Below are 21,214 nucleotides of genomic sequence, written 5' to 3'. Positions count from 1 at the left end.
TCATGTGCAAATAAGACAAAATAATAATAATAGAAACTGGAAGCGATTAGAGCTCTAAAGTAATTCAGGAAAGAGGGTGATACTGAGGTTTGTGAACAGTACTGTAAAGTAAGAAAGAAATACAAAGTGTTATCAAAAGACAAAAGACAATATGGCATCAGGAGCAGATGAAGAAATATTGAAATATGAGTCTTTAAAATGGTAAGAAAGACCAAATGTAGGAAAGTTTTGGGAAAAAGAAGCCAAAAGTCAACAAATGCTGGAAATATTAGTAAAATTATTCAATAATATATTTGAATCTTTGGAATTTCCTAAGTCATGGCAGATGGGCATAATATGTCCAATTTACAAAAAAACATGGGGATAGAAGTAATCTAAGTAATTACGGTGGCATAACACTACTGGACTCCCTAAGTAAATTATATACAGGAATTTTGGCAAATACACTGATGAAATAGGCGGAAGAATTTTCCATCCTCTCGAGATATCAGAGTGGTTTCAGAAAAGGTAGAAGAACAGTAGGTAACATCATGATTGTAAAAGCAACAGATAAATGTACCAAATGGAAAGCAGGAATACTATATATACTGCTCAAAAAAATTAAGAGGTACAAGAATTTGATTGCATGTACCATGTAAGTAATCTGTGATTAAGATATATATACACTTGCTCTGATGAGCCCAACTTGGCACACTGGGGTGAAACGCTGGCAACCAGGAATGAGTTAGCTGGAAAATTTATAATGTCCAATAATGGACCAACTATATTGGTATTATAAATTTACTCATTCAGAACAAATATTTCAGGTTCCCAATGGGAATCAACATTTTTATCATCTGATAGCCAGGCAGGCATCAATTTTGGAAAATGAGACAGAGTCTCTCACAGTGCATTGGCACTGCTGGTGGCTCCAAATAGCCTACGCAGTGGCCTCCACGGTATGCACTAGCAATGCGCCTGGGTGGGTGTGCCATTTACCTACTGATGAGCTCAACTTGGCATACTGGGGCGAAACGCTGGCAATCAGGAATGAGTTAGCTGGAAAATTTATAATGTCCAATAATGGATCAACTATATTGGTACTTGCTCTCATTCTTCCGACATGTTTTAAGAATGAGAATAACCCTCCACATTTCATTGGAAAGCCATGGCTTTGTGGCCTCAGAATGAAATGGATGAGCAATGTCTCAGTCTGTCATCTAATGAGCGTAAGTAAAGAGTACGTCTCTATACTCTTTGTGTACATTTCATCAGTCGAAATGAGGTATCTGAATGAGGCAGAATTGTTTGGGCTGTGACATTACTGCAGGAAGTTTGGACTATTCATGCAGTGTCTACGAGCTTAATGTAGCTTCAACTGTTGCTGGAAGGGTTTGGAAATGATTTTGTGGAAGAGGTACATACACATAAAAGCCAGGGCAAGGGAGAAAACGGAAGACATAGGCCAGAGAAGACCAATATGTGGTGAACTGTTCTCTCCACCAGCGCTCTGCGACTGCCTGGGACCTACAAAATGATGGTTGCAGTGTCATTGACCAAACTATTTGCAACAGACTCCGAAAGGCAGGTTTAACACCAAGAAGACCTCATCAGGTTCCTCGATTTACTGTTCGGCACAAGAGAGATCAACTTCGATTTGCTGAGGACCACAGGGACTGGCAGCTGCATCACTGGTGCAATATATTGTTTACAGACGAGTCCTGCTTTCGTCTAACACAGTGTGACGGACGTATACATGTATATCGTCATCATGAACATTATAATGAAGCAGCAGTCCAAGAAATGGACAGATCTGGCTGCAGCTCGGTCATATTGTGGGGTGGCATGATAATTCATGGCCAATCAGATAATCAGAGGTGAACTTAATGCTCAGAGGTACATCAACGAGATTGTACTGGCGCAAGTTATGCCCATTGCAGTTGTAATAGGGTCCCCAGTTTATTCCACAACATGACAATGTGAGAGCGCATTAAGCAGCAGCCACTATGGAAACTCTACAGGACTTTGTGATTCAAACATCAGACTAGCCTGGTAAGAGTCCTGACCTCATCCCATTGAGCATTTATGGGATATACTGGACAGACAACTTCGGGCCCATCCTGTAGTACCTCAGACTCTTGAACAACTTGCACATGGCCTTATTGAGGAGTGAGGCAAAATTCCACAAAAAACTGTTTGCAGACTTGTCAGGAGCATGCCTCGAAGATGTGGGGCAGTAATATGGCCACATGGAGAGCCTACCAGATATTGAAATATTTCCTTTTGTGCTCTATGTGAATTAAATGAAGGACTTTCCACTTTGGTTTACGACATTATGTTGAATTTCTGGTCACAGCGCCAACATGTGTGATAAGAAGTGAATAGGTTATATAAATCTCAGTTAAATAAAGGTTTCATTTTCCAGATAAAATGTCTGTTTCATTCCAATTATTCTTGAAAAATTAATGTAGGTGTTTCAAATGTCCCACTAATTTTTTTGAGCAGTGAATAACAGCTATAGATTTTGAAAAGACCTTGAACACAGTCAGCATACTTACACCTGTTAAGGATGTCTAGAAAGATGATACAAGCAACTGCGGCAATCTATGGAGGGGTGCAGTGCACTATTAGGGTAGGAGATGGGGTAGTATATGGTCAAACAGAATCTAAATTGGGTTTGAAACAAGGGTGCTAGCTATCTTCTATTTTATTTTTGTTATTTATCAATGATATATTAACTGGACATGGAGGAGATAAGTGGACGTGTCCAGTTTTAGTAAATCGTGAAATACCAAGCCTAATTTTTGTGGACAATGTCCTGATGATGACGTTAACGGCCAGAGGCATGCAAAAGAGTATCAATGCTATGGCAGAATTTTCAAAAAAAATTGTAATTAAAAATTAACATCTCTAAGGCAAAAGTTCTGATATACCAAATTGGAAAGGTCTTGTAGCACTGTCAGTAATTCAAATTCTTGAAAATAAATTACCAAATATAGATTATAAAATTCAAAGAAATGTCCTAAAAGCTGTAGTAAAAATTTGAATGTTATATGGAGCTGAACTATGGGTGGTAGAGAAAGATTGTGAGATGGTGAATCAAGTAATGAGTGAGTTCTGTAAAATTATGATGGGGTTACCAAACTGTACAGCAAATTGTGGAGTAAGATTAACATGTTGATACTTTTTATATTTTTAAGAGAATTTTGAAATATTTGTTAAGATTGAAAAGAGACATCAAAGAGATAATAATCAGGAAAAGTACTGGCTAACTAAAATTAAAAGTATACTAGAGAGGTTGAGATTCGGAAATTATAGGGAGAAGGACCTCAAGAGTTTGGACGTATCAACGAATAAACTAATTTTGCCATTGATACTTTCACGGCCCATACTTACAAACATGACACAGGATTTTGGGCTTATGCCGTGTCAAGAAAATAAGGTGAAGTTCTTTGCGTTTTGCAGAGAACTTTGCTCTGCCTCCTCAGAAGAAAATCTTGACTGTTCACGAGAAAGGCTTCTCAAGGAATGAGATTTGAATTTAGACATTATAATAGAAATGGAAGAAAGCCACCGTGGCTCAGATGGCAGTGCGTCGGCCTCTCACCGCTGGGTTCCGTGGTTCAAATTGCGGTCACTCCATGTGAGATTTGTGCTGGACAAAGAGAAGGCGGGACAAGTTTTTCTCCGGGTATTCCGTTTTTTCCTATCATCTTTCATTCCAGCAACACTCTCCACTATCATTTCATTTCATTTCATTTCAATTCCTCTGTCAGTCATTAATCATTGCCCCAGAGGAGTGCAACAGGCTTTGGCAGCAGGCACAATTCCAAACTTCATGATAATTGATCCGTACTGAACTGTGATTATATTAATAGTTAACTACTTTATTTATAAGGTCCACCTTTTCAATACAATGTTGTGCAATGTGCTACATTACAACTTAGAAATCCTAATAATTTCAACAAGGACACTGGATCTCTGCAAATTAAGTAATACGTGGTTACCAACCATTAAGGATTTACATAGGTAGTTCCCTTCCCTGTCCCTTCGCTATTGTTATTTCGTTTTGGTGTTTTCCAAATTCGTATGTTCCTCATCACCAGATGTTTCATTCCAGGCTTATATCTATGTCATACTTTCATATGTCTGTACTCCTGTTGTTATGTGACATCTTAGATGTAATGTAGCACATTGTACAACATTGTATTGAAAAGGTGGATCTTATCAATAAAGTATTTAACCTCTTAACTGGGTATTATAGATGTGCTTGGTGTAACCTGCCGTGTGTATTTTTTCAGCAGATGGTTGTTACACGGTAGGATGTTCAGAAAAGTTAGTAATATCACTAATATCATTCATCTGTGATACAAAAAGTAAAATAAAGGCGTTTTAATTAATTAATTTTAATGTTAGAGAAATGTTGAACCAGTTTTACATTAACTGCAAGGTCATTTACCTGTTTGGAATTTCCGATTTTGGCCCATATTTTATAGCCGAAAGTTGAAATAAATAAAAGCAAGGGCATTTATATATATATCATATCATGCATGTGACATTCTGAACCATTTTTTATTAACTGCAAGGTCATTTACCTGGTTTACACAAATTTGAGTGTTTTGTTCATATGTTACCACCTAAAATTAAAACAAATGAAAGAAAGGAATATTTACGAATTGCACATGATGCTAGTGACAATGTGAATGATTTTATATTAACTTCACGGTCCGTTACGTCATTTACCTCACTAGAACTGCAGTGATTTGTCTCAGAGATAATTTTTGAAAAGTAAGGGGTTGCGATACTTTCCGTTTTGAGAAGTACGTACTGTTTTCTGGCTTATGAACTATCCCCTGCAGCATTAGAAGTCCAATTAGAGCTTTTATCTCAGTTGGATTTGTATCCACCCAATCTCTCGCTCGTGACCGTGTTTTCAAGTTCGGATGGGCTTCTAAAACCTGTTTAGCGTACACATTAGTCTGTTCGGCAATAAGTTGAAACATATCATCACCTATGAATTGTTCAAAATATTCCAACACAATGGATTCATCGTCAAAGTCCACATTTACACCAAAAGCACCAGAAAATACGAATTTCTGACGTGAAACACCACGCGGCGGGAAAGGTTGAAACATGTCCAGCACTTCGCCCTCATCCGATTCGTCATGTTGTTTTCCTTGTTCTTCATTCTCACTTTCTGAACCCCTTTCACTATCGGAGTCGCCTTCATTTGTATCAAACCACTGATCTTTAGATTTCTGAGAAGATAAATCTTCAGAATCATTCTCTGAGTGTTGAATAAACTCGTCTTCTTCGAGCGTTTCCAACTTAAGCTTTGAACTAGATGCTGCCATATTTGGCCTACTGCGGACAAGTAGCACAGCACAGTTGTAAAACAAATAAGCTTCAAGAAGCGTGACATGTGGTATTTGCTGTCATCGAGTGGGAAAAACCTCAATTCAGACGACAATACACGACACGGCAAAGTAGCTCCTCCTACCCAGGAGATATTCGCGGTAAAAGACGAGTACGTATATATTCGTCATGCCCATTACCCTGTAACATACAGCGTACGAATATATACGTCATGCCCAGTTAAGAGGTTAACTATTAATACAATTCCTATCCTCGCTACAAGATGGGGTTTCATTCATTCCATCCCTGACCCAGTCATTGATTGGAAAACAGGTTGTTTTCATTTTCAATAGAAATGGAAGTGGTACATTCATTCGTCACCAAATGGCTCACCGGACATGGTAAAGTGCTAGCGTTCGAAGCGGAAGCTGACGGAACCATCAGAAACAGTCTGAGTCCCTTAAGTAACTTCTATTTTAACAATTTGCTTTACATCACACTACCGGGTGAGTTGGCCATGCGATTAGGGGCACACAGCTGTGAGCTTACATCCGGGAGATAGACGGTTCGAACCCCACAGTCGGCTGCCCTGAAGATGGTTTTCCATAGTTTCCCATTTTTACACCAAGCAAATGGTGATGATAAGAAAGGAAAGTGTTTGGAGTGGGAAGGAAGTGGCCATAGCCTCAATTAAGGTATAGCACAAGCATTTGCACTGTCTGAAATGGAAAATCACACAAAACCATCTTCAGGGCTGCCAACAGTATGGTTCAAACCACTATCTCCCAAATGTAAGTTCACAGTTGCGTGACCCCAACCGGACGACCAACTTGCTCGGTGATTAACATAAAAATAACCAGAAGTTTCCTGAATGACTATGAATATATCAAGGGTTATTTACAACCAATAAATATAACTTAACCCATAATGCATTATCTACACATGATTAAACTTAAATACATAACCTAACCTGTATGAAAAATTGTTTTCACTTATACACATAACCTAACGTGCATCAAGAGAAAGCTTTATACACTTAAATATGCCAAACAAAGCAAAGTAAATACCAGTAAATAAAATATTGTTCCATATTATTCTTTCTTAAGATGCAGTATTTCCTTTTCCTCTATAAATGCTACTTATAGGTGAATGCAAACAATTTCACTGTTTCTACATACTGTGTTCAGAAGAGATGCAGTAGAATATTCATCTTCTTGGACCTGAACGACGACACTTTCACCAACAGTATTCTTGAATACATTACTCTCTTCACCCTTGATATGTTCTCTTAATTCTTCATGCTAAAACAGGAAAATAAACCAAATTAATCAGATATACCTGGACTCATAAAGAGGAATGTGCTATTGTTTAAAGCCAACGTCTCCCAAACATTCCACACTTGTGTAACTGTTTTTAAATCGTAAAGGTGTTTGAGAAGATTCTGGAGAATGAATCAGAAAGAGGGTGGAAGAAAAGTTAAGAGAAGAGCAGTATGGCTTCAGATCAGGAAGGTCCACAGTAGACCTTATATTCGCAATACATCAACTACAAGACCATCATTATGAATGGGGTAAGGATCTTGTGATGGCCTTCGTGGACTTTGAGAAAGCTTATGACCGTGTGGGTAGAAACAAGGTATAGGAAGCCTTACAGAGAAAAGGTGTTGAGGAACAGACCGTAGAAAGAGTGAAGGAGATGTACAATGGGAGTGTCAGTTGTGTGAAAAAAGGAGGAGAGAGAACAGGCTGGTTTGAGCAAAAAGGTGGATTAAAACAAGGAAGTGCTCTGTCACCTTCGCTCTTCGTAGTAACAATGGACGAGATAATGACAAAAGTGGCAAGGAAAACTGGAGAAGGAATAATGAAAGTGATGATGTTTGCAGATGACCTGTTAGTCTGGGGAGAAAAGGAAGAGGATATCCAGGAACAGTTAGATGCTTGGGTAGATGAGGTGGAACAATATGGAATGAAATTTAATGCCCAAAAGAGTGAGATAGTGATCACAACTAGAAAGAAGGAGAGATCTATGAGAGAGATAATGCTTGGAGGGGAACAGCTTAGGAAGGTAGAGATTTTCAAGTACTTAGGAAGTATGATAGAGGAAAGTGGAGGAAATGATAAGGAAATAATCGAGCGTGGAAGACAAGCAGGAGCATTCCTGAAAAGTGTCAGAAGCCTGGTTTGGAGCAAGGATGTCCCTCAGAGAAGCAAAAGGGTGATATACAGAATGTACTATATACCTATTCTGATGTATGCAGCTGAGACTTGGGTAATGAGGCGGAGAGCCGTGAACAGAATACAGGCAAGTGAAATGAAATTTCTGAGAAGCAGAATAGGAGTGACAAGATGGGATAAAATGAGAAATGAGAAGGTTTGAGATATAGTAAAAGAAGAGCCACTACAGAATAGGATAGAGGCATCTAGACTTAGATGGTATGGAGACATGAAGAGAATGACGGAGGAAAGGATACCGAGGAGGATGCATGAAATGGAAATAACAGGTAAATGGCCAAGAGGAAGACCAAGAGACAGGTGGATAAAAGGAGTGGAAGAATGTATACAGAGAAGAGGAGAGGACTGGGCAAAAGTGACTAGGGAGAAGTGGTGGGAAGACAAGAGGAGATGGAGAGGCTTATGTTCCAAGCAGACCCGACCAACAGCTGGAAACTGCAGATGATGATGATGATGATCCCTTGCTTATGAAATGGTGACAATTTTACCAAATTACATCTGATTTCAATCCTAGTAACAGTGTGATGAGAATGATAGAAACCACAATCCCCTCATGACAAGCTCTCTATGTTTCTTCTTTATTCAATATTTTCTCATAATACCGAACCCATGTACTACCGTAACTATGACTTATACTGGTTGCTATTACACCCATGCTTTTCTTAGTTATCTCAGTTATTTTATCTCATACCTTCTTGCTATTGTTGTCCTTTTCAGCCAATACTAATCATTTTCTGTGTACTGATGAATGGCAAACACTGGTTTAAGCAAAAGAAAATACCAAATGGAGGAAAATTCAAAAGAGGTAAAGCTTGTAATTTTATGCTGCAGTTAACGTAATATTTTATACAGGATGCAAACCTCAGGGACATAAATTTCCCATTCAGAAATCCCACATCCATTGGTCAGTAATTCAAATCTTAACTGTCTTGGTGAAAAGCCAGTGACAATCACTTTACTATCACATACCGATACCCCAGAAAACTCCTGCAAGGTTCATGCTTAATGAATTCAATCCTAGTAACAGAGTGATGAGAATGATAGAAACCACAATCCCCTCCCCGGTGGCTCCAAGTAGCCTACGCAGTGGCTTCCACGGTATGCACTAGCCAGCGTCTTGGTAGGTGTGCTAGGTACCAACTGATGAGCCCAACCTAGCACATGAGGGCGAAACGCTGGCAACCAGGAATGAGTTAGCTGGAAAATTTATAATGTCCAATAACGGACCATTTATATTAGTATTACAATCCCCTGATGATGAGCTCTCCATTTTTCTTCTTTATTCAATATTTTCTCATAATACTAAACCCATATACTATCTAAGATTTATACTGGTCCCATGCACCCATGCTTTCCTTGGTTATTTCATTTATTTTATCCCATTACTTCTTGCTATTGTTGTCCTTAGAATTTCTATTTATGTCTGTAGCCATCTTTTGTAGCCACTCTAACTTTGTCTTTCTTAACTATCCTCAGTGTTCTTTCCATTTTTTTCCTAGCTACATATATTCCCTCTACCTAACCTGTGTATATTTTTTTCGCAAGTGGTTTAATGTTGCACTACATACATTCCCTCTATCTATCCTGCATCTTTTTTTTTTTTTTTTTTGCAAGTGGTTTAATGTTGCACTACGTACATTCCCTCTACCTAACCTGTATCTTTTTTTTTTTTTTTTGCAAGTGGTTTAATGTTGCACTATGTACATTCCCTCTACCTAACCTGTATCTTTATTTTTTTGCAAGTGGTTTAATGTTGCACCACGTACATTCCCTCTACCTAACCTGTATCTTTATTTTTTTGCAAGTGGTTTAATGTTGCACTACGTACATTCCCTCTACCTATCCTGCATTTTTTTTTTTTTTTTTTTTTTTTTTTGCAAGTGGTTTAATGTTGCACTATGTACATTCCCTCTACCTAACCTGTATCTTTTTTTTTTTTTGCAAGTGGTTTAATGTTGCACTACGTACATTCCCTCTACCTATCCTGTATCTTTTTTTTTTTTTTTTTTTGCAAGTGGTTTAATGTTGCACTACGTACATTGAAGGTTTTTGGCGACAGAAAGATGGGGAAGGGCTAGGATTGGGAAGGTAGCCTTAATTAAGGTACAGCCCAAGTATTTGCCTGATGTGAAAATGGGAAACCACGGAAAACCATCATCGGGGCTGCTGGTGGTGGGATTCGAACCTATCACATACCAAATGCAAGCTCACAGCTACACAACTCTATCCGCACTGCCAACTCGCTCGGTCCTGTAATTCCGAAGTGCCTTCAAAACTAGTGTCTTTTTCTTTGCACATTCTGTATAAGACCACCCACTTCTTGTCTGTGCCCTATCTGGATTAAGCCTGCCACTGCTATTTAATGTTCTATCCTAGTTAGAGCTACTTCATCTCTATGCTCTTCTACCAACTTTTCTTTCCAAATCTTCAAATTTCTCTCCACTGAATTCATTCACCAATTCTTCTCGCTAACAATACCTAGGTTTCTTCATCTCCTTTTTTTTTTTTTTTTTTTTTTTGCTATTTGTTTTACATCACACCGACACAGATAGGTCTTTTGGCAACGGTACAGGAAAGGACTAGGAAGTGGAAAGAAGCAGCCGAGGCATTTGCCTGGTTGAAAATGGGAAACCACGGAAAACCCACTATCTCCCGATTACTGGATACTGGCCGCTTCCTCTCCTTTAAGCTATCGTATACCATCTCCTCAATTCTTATATCTTTGGTCATTATTTTTAGTTACTGGCTTACTATCTGCCTCCACCCAATCTCTTTGCAACTTGCAGACTATCCCTACGACATACAACTAGGTCAATTGTACTGCCCCCATTTTCTGTTATATAGGTTAACTTTCCACTCTCATCTCCCAACCACCAGCCATTCAAAATAAAAAGCTCCTCCACCATACATAATTCTAGTAGTTTTTCTCCATTTCTGTTACATACTTTGTCCCAGCTCTTTCTGTTAACTATTATTACTTCATCCTTTTGCACAAAGAGAATGTTTTAAGAATTTAGCAGCAGAAATTAGGCAAATGTGAAGTACACACGAACAGGTGGGCATTACCTTCATGGAAGAGCTTGCTGTATAGGGATCATGTGGAAAGTTATAACATAAACCATAAGCACACTTCATGGTAGTTTTCTCCGCTGTCCATTTTTGATGGCCCTTCCGAGTTTCTGTAACGTATCACAGTTATGTAATGTTGATTATAGCACTTAGAATTATTATTATTAATGGAAAAAGATATGAATAAATCTTAACCCATTCATGTCACAATAAATGGCCACATTGCTGACTGTGGAATCAGATTCAATTTGCCCCCCTGTAGTTTGAGCGTGCCTGTCACAGATAAACATGCATAAAATAAAAAATAATGCAGATAATTCACTCAAATTTTGCATTCATGCCACTGAAGGTTATGACTTACCCAGTCTTCATTCCTTGCAGGCTGTGGTAAAAATGGTCTCTAAAAACATCGCAATTTCCGTAGGTGGGCAGAGTATGCATTTTTCGTAAGTATTTCTGAAACACCGCTGTATCCATGAAATGGATATATATATCAGGATTATCACCTTTTCATTCCAATTTCCAACACTATGTTTTGTGTCACTGGCCGCGTGTGTTTGGAAGAACCTGCACGGCACTTACACTCTCACTTTCTTCAATATTCTGCTCACTTCAGTAACTTTCACTGTTGCTATCACTATCATCCAACTTGGATTCATTTTCCAAAACGTCATTATTGTCATAATCACCATTTCAATCTCTTGTCGACATTACCGCGAAACAGCTTCTACTGCATACTGTAATGAATACTGAATACCGACGAAAATAAACTCTTACTCAACAATTCCAGTGTCACACAGAAATACAGACAGCATTATGTACCAACAGTACGTGCCTCTAGTTCCCTACAGTGTGTCGTCGTCGTCATCATCATCATCATCATCATCATCATCATCATTTCTTCGCTCCAGCATGCCAGGTGTGGTTGTGTACGAGCCTCCTCCAGTTTGTCCTATCCCTCCACAGATGCTGCTCATATATGCGACGCCAGTTCACATCTCTAATTTCAAGGTCCTTCAATATACGTTTTTTCCCAAACATCACGAGGTCTTCCACTTGGTCTCTTTCCAGGAACATTGTGGTCAAAGTATGTTTGAGTATGTATTGTGGTCTATGTATGTTCACATGTGTATTGTTATAAATTATATTGCAAAGGGAATCTAGTATACGAAGATAAGCGAGGCAATTCGTTACTACAAGTTGAGCTCATAATTTGATTCTTGCGTCAAAACACTGTGTGCGACCACAGCTCATCATATGACGCGAATGGGTTAAGTACACAATTTACAAACATGCAAAAACCTTGTATGCTGAGGGAGAGCACAGATCTAGATTTGAACGTCCAGGTTTTCTAGCCACTGTATTAACAGTGACGATGTTTTGGCAATATCCTCCCAGCTACCATGGTATGCACAAAGAGGGCATCCATTCTGATGTGCAGAATGGTCTGGAACTCCGCTCCACAATCACAACCTGGAGAGATCTTGAAGCCCCACTGGTGCAATGTGATGGTACATCTTCCACAGTTGGTGCAGAACTTGTAGAGAGACATCCATGATCTTCCTGGGAGCTCAAAACCAACTGGAACGTGGTTTGGATCTAAGAGGCTGGGCCACCCTGCAGCTGAATGCATCCACTGCTGTTTCCATTCTGATGTTAGACTGAGGCCAGCATCTATCAGCAGTTTAGTTGTTTCCATGGGTGGACAGCAGAATTTCAGCCTGCCTCTCCAAAGATCCATGGCATCTCTGTGGATGAGAAGTGCTGGGTTTGACATAATATTACCAAACTCCCGGATAAGAGCATTTACCTGGCACAAACTTCAAGGGCAATGTGCGACAAACTTGGCAGCAAAGAAGTTGATGTAGGCTTAATATCGCCTGAGATGGCACGCATGATGTAGCCGAGTTGGACTTCGACTTTCTTGATGAGGCAGGTGAAAGCAGTGCTTGGCTGCTGAGTAAGTGAGACCAAGGGCAGAATATCACAACTTGTTGGCTGAGGCACCTCATGAAGTGCCACACAATTTAAGCAGAATATTATTCCCTGAACTCAGCCTTGATCCAAGATTTTCAAGAAGAATTTTTGTAGGACAATGTGTCAAGTGTCACTTCGAGATACTCCAGATAAGGATTATGTTTAATGAGCGTTGTATTTAAGATAAACTCAGAGTTTTGTATTTACCAGCTTATTGTTGAGGCTGAGACAAACAGATTCCATCTTATTTGAACTGGGCTGTAATCTCCAGTTGTAGAAGTAGAAGCAAAGTGTAATACAATACAGTCATAATGTTATTGCTTTTACATCCCACTAACTATTTTTACAGTTTTTGGTCAGGTCAGTAGACAGTACAGCCTCTGCATGGTTGAGGTATGGATGTTTAGTGGCAGTAATATCAAATTTGTAATGACTGAACAAAAGAGGTACCAAGACTGACCCCTGTGGAAGGCGACTGTTCAATTTTCTGGGCCAGATAATGCCATTGCACACAACTCCTCCTGGGAAGAACCTGTTCAATGCCATGTTGCTGATTATTGAGACTACTGATTTGCATGGAATGGTCATATTAGTTACTGTTTCCACACAGTGTTGTAGGTGGCTTTCAAGCATCGATGTAATTTGTTAGCTCTAGAACTTGCAGAACTTCGTAGAACACAACTATGATTCTGTCTGAATCTGTCTTGTTCCACAGGAATCACTTCACTGATCACTGGCTTGATCCTTTTGAAGAAAAGTCTCCCAAAAAGCTTGTAGCACATGCTTAGAAGTGCTATTGGATAGTACTTGGAATTCTGGTTTTCCAGGTTTCAGTATTGCAATAATCTTGCTAACCTTGAATTGTTGTCTGATAATAAAATGCTGAAGTAGAATTTAGCCAACCAAATCCTTGTTTTTGGGCCACTGTATATCAGAAACTCAGGAAATATGCCATCAAAACCAGCAGCTTTACCTGGTTTGAGATCTTTGATACCAGTATCTACGGTACTTTCAAATGCACGAACAGTTCTGAGTAAGTTTAGTGCTCTTGAATTGCTATTTTGCTTTACGTCGCACCGACACAGATAGGTCTTATGGCGATGATGGGACAGGAAACGCCTAGGAATGGGAAGGAATCGGCCATGGCCTTAATTAAGGTGCAGCCCCAACATTTGCCTGGTGTGAAAATGGGAAACCACGGAAAACCATCTTCAGGACTGCCGACAGTGAGATTCGAACCCACTATCTCCCGGATGCGAGCTCACAGCTGCGCACACCTAACCGCACGGCCAATTTGCCTGGTGCTCTTGAATTGTGTGTTTCTATAGATTGAGCAGCAGCTTTACTAGGATTGTACGTTTTTTATCCAAAGGTGCTCAAGATACATCCACAGTGTGATTCACAATTTGGTTGGGGGTGCTATAATCCTTTCTACACTGTGGCAAGGTCCATTCCCATTGAGGTTTTAGAGAAGACTGCAAGTTTTGCATTAAAATTAATTGTTTCCACAGTATTTTTCCACTTCTGCCAATGAGACTCATCAAAGCTGTGTAAGAAGGCATCAACTATTATACTTCAGAATCACCATTGGATAGATACTGCTCATGAAGTGCACCATTTGTTTCATTCCAGCCAGGGATATTCTCTTGGGACATTCTTCTTGGTAACTGAGATACCGTAACCAAACGAGTGAAACTGACTGGTAACCAGTCTAGAAGCAGAAGTCAGCTGACATCGAAGAACAGTGTAAACATAATTTTGCCAGCTGAAGCAGATATGACTTTGCATTTACTGTACAGGAGTGAAAGCTGAGTGGACTGAGGATATCTTATTCATAAGTTAGTAGTAACTGACATGAAACTAGTGAGAATGATAACTGGCACAAACAGGAAAGAACAATGGTGGAAAGGTACTTGGAAAGAGGAGAAAAAAGGCTAAATTGGGAATAAACTTGATAGATGAAGTTGAACGCACAAAACCAGCTTTAATGGTGTGGTCATGGAGGCAAATAAAGGAGGACAGGTTACTTAGGAGGAAAGACTTTGCCATGGAGGAAAAGAGAAGTCGAGGGAGACCAAGGCAATAACGGTCAGACCTGTTTTGAATGATGTAATAATAAGAGATGTAGAACTAAATGAGGCCATATAGCCAGCTCGGGATTGTAGAGGCATTAAGTTAATTCACAGAGACTTACAGACTGACTGCAGAAAGGCATAACAATCTACAATGAATATGTATGTATGTATGTATGTATGTATGTATGTATGTATGTATGTATGTATGTATGTATGTATGTGTATGTATGTGTGTGTGTATGTATGTATGTATGTATGTATGTATGTATGTGTGTATGTATGTATGTATGTATGTATGTATGTATGTATGTATGTATGTATGTAAACCAGCTTCTTGTACCCACTAGAAATTCGCCAGCCAGGTGGATTGGTACTTGTCTCTCCAAACTTGTTCAAACCCATACCCGCACAGACTCGACTCGCCTGTCACAGTACTCGTCCTGTACACATATACTCATCACATGTCAACTAGTTTGCACTGGCATTGTACTCGTGTGCACACTATGCAAGTAGAATGAGTCCTAAATCACAAGAAGAGGACAGCAAGCACAAGGGTTGATAAGTAGACTAGTGGATTCATAGCATGTGTAAACATTTTCCAACTGATGATCTTTGTTTATAATCGAGATTTGGAAATAATAACAATGAGTTAGCCCTTACTCATGTATATGGTTCATTTATATTAGTTTATTATTAATTATTTATTTATCTTTCTTCTTTGATTTATTTTCCAAGTCAACCAAAAAATATGTAGATATTTGTAACATATGATATTCTTTATTTTAATTGCTATTATATTGTATGTGTTTTAAATTATTTAACCAAAGAAAATTCAATACCAAATTTGTGTTGAAAGTACACTAAGAATATTAACTGAATAGATGCAGTTATATTCTACAGCTTACCATAACCACAAATTCCATCAATAATATTTAATACACTAAAGAAAGCTTTTGTGTTACCGGTACTATGGTCAGTAAAACTGATTACATTGAGAAATATTTTGGTTAGATTCCTGGTGCACTTTATTAGGTATTCATCACTAATGTTCAGGTTTAGAAATAGAGACGTAAGGTGAAAAATGGGTACCTAAGTAATTAATGTCACCTGTTTCATTAAAATATTTCTGCATGTTGAATGTGATGCGACCTGAGATTGTTGAGGTCTTTACTGTAAAAATACACTATAATTTTAATCATTTCCACACTCTTGTTAACATCTTGCAAATTTTATATGCTTTGCATTGGAAGCTTGGATTATGGGGTCAAAGATTTTCCATATGTCACTTTTTCTCATTTGACTCATATTTGTAACTGAATTCGCATTATCAGGTAATCTACACGTCACCCCATCCACGGTCTCGGCTTTATCCTTACCATTATGGTCTCCCATATTATTACATTTTAAACATTACACAAGATGCTGTGATACACACTGACCTTCCATATTAAGTCATAGCCTAAAGCACAGCCACACTGCTGTATGCTGAGCATGCCTATCATGTACAGCAGGAACAAGAAACACTATTTTCATCTGCGCCAGACTCCTCATACTTGTGGAACTACAGCATGAACTGTTACACTTACAAGAGGTAGCTAGGATTGGTTCTGTACTAACAGCAACCCCCTGGCTTCACATGTAGACGACCCAAAACACCAGACTCAAACTCACTCCATTTTTAATCTCTAGTACATACTGTATGTATTACTGAGAAGGAAAAAAAGGTTTCATATCCAGAATTTTGTATTTTTGAACACCCATCTGTTTATGTTATATGCAACATGCCAATCTAACAAATTTGATAAGAGTCTAAAAGGCTGTTACCCAGTTATACTATAATTTAAGTCTGACAACCTCAAACATAGGAGTAAATCTAAACATAAATTATGGACATCACAACCTTTAATCCTAGACATTTATATGGTCTGCACCAAGAGCAAGAAGGATAGTATATCCCTTTCACATACCTTGTTTCCAATATCGTGCTTTATAGTTTCTTGTATTAGGACGTCTGCCAAAGTTTTAAAATCTTCAACAAATCTAGGATTCTTTTCTTCTTCACTCTTTTCCTGAATGAGTAGCTTAAAAAGATGCTCATTTTGGCGACACACTCGAGCAATATTTGCAGCTTTTTCAGACACTTGGATAAGTGATTCAAGCAGACTCATTATCTGAAGCAAATCCCACACAAATATTATATAAAAAGCTGAGAAGTACAAAAAGTGTAAATGTTTAAAATGTTAAATCTACCATAAACATGGACCACTTAAGTTCTACAGTAGAACATTGCATAAAATAAGCAAGTAACAAAGTCATTACTGTACTTACACAGGGCATTTCCAAAAATGCGGGAAGTAACCAGGGCATAGCTAGAAGCCCCAAAATAACATTAAAAGTCCGGTGGTTGACTGTTTATGAGTTACAGAAACCCCAAGTTTTACTGGAATTGTGGTTAATAGCCCTACCCGGCACATCCCACCTTGAGTAGCTGTAGCCATGTTTGAGTACCAGCAGTAATACATTATAAGAAGTGCTCAAAATGTATCACAAGGTTGATGACCTTTTAGCTACTGAAAGATGTATTTTTGAGCATTGTTGCAGACCGTACACGTCATTATCAATAAGGGAATCTTACCTTATTTTGATCTTGGAGGAAGGACAGACATCACTGAACTCATAATGATTAGATGGTAAATCAAATTTTATAAAACCTTAAGACAGAATTCCTGACTTCAAAATGAATATGAAATATCCCCTCCATTCTAGCTGACAACATAAACAGACATAACTCGAAAACAATCGACTATAGGACGTATGTTCCTAGGGACATTTTGTGGTGTTTTGGAGAGTACTTTTAATGTCCTGATTACTTCCTACACCTTTTGGAATACCTGCGTAATAAATTATAGTGAGTGCAAATTGTAAAATAATCAGAACACAAACATAAGGATAATTTAATTGATCAATAACTTCCTTAAGAAGTGTTACACTGAAATCATGAAAGAAAAGTTCCATTTTATGAATGAGGGAGGCAAAAAGTACAAGGCTGCTGAAGAGAAATGGGTAGAACTATACTATAGGGCCCTCAGGCATCACAGCTGCAGACTTCCGCAGCTTGACGCTTTTTTGTGCTAGCAGGTTACTTAAGTTACTTTCTCATGATATTAACTGCTGACAAGATGTCTACTCAATTGGGCTGGGCAGATCAGACGTGTAGTGACACTCCATTGATCTAAATCATCAGTACATAGCAAAGAGCCTCCTTGGCATGCCATTTCAACAATCCTTATTTAGGATTGTTTATTGTGCTCTAGTTAATAATCACATCTAAGGGTGATGAATTTTGGGAGTGGCACCATATTTTATAAATCTTAGTCAATGGCAGTGGCTGTTGACATGAGTGGTATGGAAAACGTTGCACTAGACCTATTTCATTATAAAAGTAAACACATTCCTAAGGGGAGATGGTGGATCTCTAGCTTTGGCAATGAACACATCACTCCTCTAAAGGTAATATTTAAACAATTTAGGCCCTAATATACCTTTCAAAATAACATAATTTATGCTGAGGACCATATAATATAGTTTTAGCATAAGGCAGTACGATTTTTGAAGGGCGGAAAAAGCCCCTTCGACACACTATGTTGCATGATGTTGGCATGTAAAAGATCTCTGCTGAGAAATTTGGAAACTTAATAAAATAAGTTAAAACTCAGCCATAGATCACCTGAGAGAGATCCAGTTTACTCTGCCATTTGGTGGAGCAGAACAATCATCAAAATTGATGCACAGGCAATCTAGATGCATCTACCATACCATTATGATTATCATGACAGAAAGGGGGCCTCTCCCTAGAATTAGGCAATTGTTTGAATACCTAGATATTGTGACATTTTGTGGAGACACAATGAACTTTGTGTTAATATGCAGTTCTGAAGCCTGCCGACAGATATCAGTTCTTGGTTAAGGGTGCTACCTAGAGCTGCTGTTTGAACTTTCTATGTCATCTTAAAGGAGAACTGTTATGGTCAGGGGTTGGCACTTTCTTACTCTTTGTTCATTTCAAGAACTGTTGAATTTGAATCAACCAATCACATCCCAGCTTGTCATTATAAATAAGGCAGTCAATTAACTCCCCGGGACTAACATGGTTGGTGCTTTGATGAATGAGGTTCACTCCTCACCTAAGGCAGCTAGATTGCTGGGGCAAAATATATGATAGGCGGCTTCTTCATCCTAACCATGTGAATTCTAGAATAATTCGGTGGCAGTGGGCAGATAACAGCATTCCCTTTAGCATGTAAAGTTTAGGGTTATGCCATACCCACTTTTATTTTAATGTGGGGAGTTTATACAAATTTAATCAAGTTAGAATGTAGGTTTTTTAGGTTTTCAAGCTGCGAATGTAACCACCTTAATGGGTAAATGAAATGCTGTGTGGCCTCCGGAGAGGCCTGGTGCAGGTTTTCGATTTGACGCCCGTAGGTGGCCTGCGTGTCTTGATGAGGATGAAATGATGAAGATGACACATACATCCAGTCCCCGTGCCAGAAGAATTAATCAATTATGGTTAAAATTCCCGACACTGCCGGGAATCAAATCTGGAACCCCTGTAACCAAAGGCCAGCACGCCAACCATTTAGCCATGGAGCTGGACACCTTAATGGTGGTTGTAATGCATTAAAAGGAAACCGAGTGTGGACCCTCATTTCCCTTTTATCACTTTGAGTTTTGTGACTAAGTTTTTCTAAATGTAATTTCTTCTTTCATTTTTCAATTGTTAATATCTCCCCAATCCATAGTCACAGAGTAGTATGGCTTATCCTCTGTGTCACTGGGCATTCTGCCCTGTTAGGTTTTTATCATGGCAATTTTTTTTTTTTTAATGCTTTACATCGCACCGACACAGATTGGTCTTATGGCGTCGATGGGATAGGAAAAAGCTAGGAGTGGGAAGAAAGCGGCCGTGGCCTTAATTAAGGTACAGCCCCAGACCAGCATTTCCTGATGTGAAGACTGGAAACCATGGAAAATCATCTTCAGGACTGCCAATAGTGGGGTTCGAACCCACTATCTCCCAAATGCAAGCTCACAGCTGTCTCATATGATATTAGTTTAATTTTCCTGTATTGATAATTCTACAGTTCTCAAAAACATAAAAACACAAATACATATATTTATCATTATATATAGGACTGATTAGCTCACAGCTGTGCACCCCTAACCGCATGGCCAACTCGCTCAGTAATGGCATTGTCATGGCTAGTGTGTGTTCTGCATCCCCATCAACATGTGGGTTTTCTATTCTATTACTATTTAACTTTCTCTTGGCAATTTTGAAGCATGAGCATTAGCTCCTGTAGGCTCAATATTTTGGATCCTTCCGATCTAGCGTTCATTTTTTGTTGGCTTCCCTCAGGAGTAAAGGACAGTGAGTGTCAAAAGTCTACGAAATTGGGAACTTACTTTCCCTGGTTGTTAACTGAGAGAGTTTATCTTGGCATGCTAAAGGCCTTCAGAAATTGGGAGCTGTTATTTTGACAAAATGTATAATTACTTATTGTTGTTGCTGAGTTAAAATATTTACAAATTGTTATTTGACATGATTGATCATAATATTGTTCTAGTTCATTAAACTGTTGAACCAAAAAAAAGGTGGTGGGGAGGAAAACTTAGAAAATACATTTGAAATTTTATTTTTATGTGCTCATTTATTTGTCCAGTCCTATGGCCCTTCCATTTCTTTCCTCACACTCAGCTCAGCTCTTCGCTGTAACATTACAACTTGTTTTATGTCACACTGACATAGATAGACCTTATGGCGTGGCTTTAACTAAGGTACATCCCCAGCATTTGCCTGGTGTGAAAAAGGAAACCACAGAAAAACATCTTCAGGGCTGAATCAGCTGAATAAGAAAGTGATGGAACCAACTAGAGGGGAAATTATTCTAGACATGGTGCTGATAAAATCAGATGAGCTCTAATAGGGAAACTGAAGTGATAGATGGTAAAAGTGATCAGGAAGCTGTCTTTGTCAGAGTTAAAAATAAATGTGTTAGAAAGGAATGTTGTAAAAGTAGGACTATTAGGCAATACCACATGGCTGATAAGAGGGAAGCAATTATGATCAACAGAAAATGGTAAATAAAAATGTAAACAGCCTATGGGATGGCTTTAAAGCAATTGTTGAGGAGTGTGAAAACAGACATGTACCTTTAAAAGTGGTGACGAATAGTGAGGACCCATTATATTATAACAGGAAAATAAAGAGATTAAGAAAGAAGTGCACATTAGAAAGAAATAGAGTTAGAAATGGTTGTAGAAATAAGGAGAGATGGAACAAGCTCACTAGGAAATTGAATTCAGAGAACAAATCAGCTAAGGATAACATGATGGCAAACACAATTCACAGCCATATGAATTTTAGGGAGCAATGAAAGGACATATACAGATACTTTAAGATAGAAACAGGTTCCAGGAAGGACATTCCAGGGATCATTAATGAACAAGGGGAGTGCATATGCCCAG

General features: G+C 38.7%; 1 protein-coding gene across 2 annotated transcripts in view; it reads right to left on the bottom strand.

The window, feature by feature from the left end:
• Nucleotides 1-16,854, bottom strand: part of Ipp (inositol polyphosphate 1-phosphatase) — a 57,914-nt gene extending 41,060 nt beyond the window's left edge. For both annotated transcript variants that reach the window (XM_068225746.1, XM_067139411.2), the window contains exons 1-2: nucleotides 16,654-16,854; nucleotides 6,513-6,635 (exon numbers count right to left, since the gene is read on the bottom strand). In XM_068225746.1, the coding sequence (XP_068081847.1) occupies nucleotides 6,513-6,635; nucleotides 16,654-16,854 (324 nt within the window). The remainder of the gene's footprint in view (nucleotides 1-6,512; nucleotides 6,636-16,653) is intronic.
• Nucleotides 16,855-21,214: the final 4,360 nt, after the last annotated feature.

The sequence above is a fragment of the Anabrus simplex genome, chromosome 1 (genome assembly GCF_040414725.1).
Source record: "Anabrus simplex isolate iqAnaSimp1 chromosome 1, ASM4041472v1, whole genome shotgun sequence".
NCBI classification, from domain to species: Eukaryota; Metazoa; Arthropoda; class Insecta; order Orthoptera; family Tettigoniidae; genus Anabrus; species Anabrus simplex.
The sequence above is the reverse complement of the archived record's forward strand: the minus strand, read 5'-3'. Positions and strand labels throughout refer to the sequence as shown.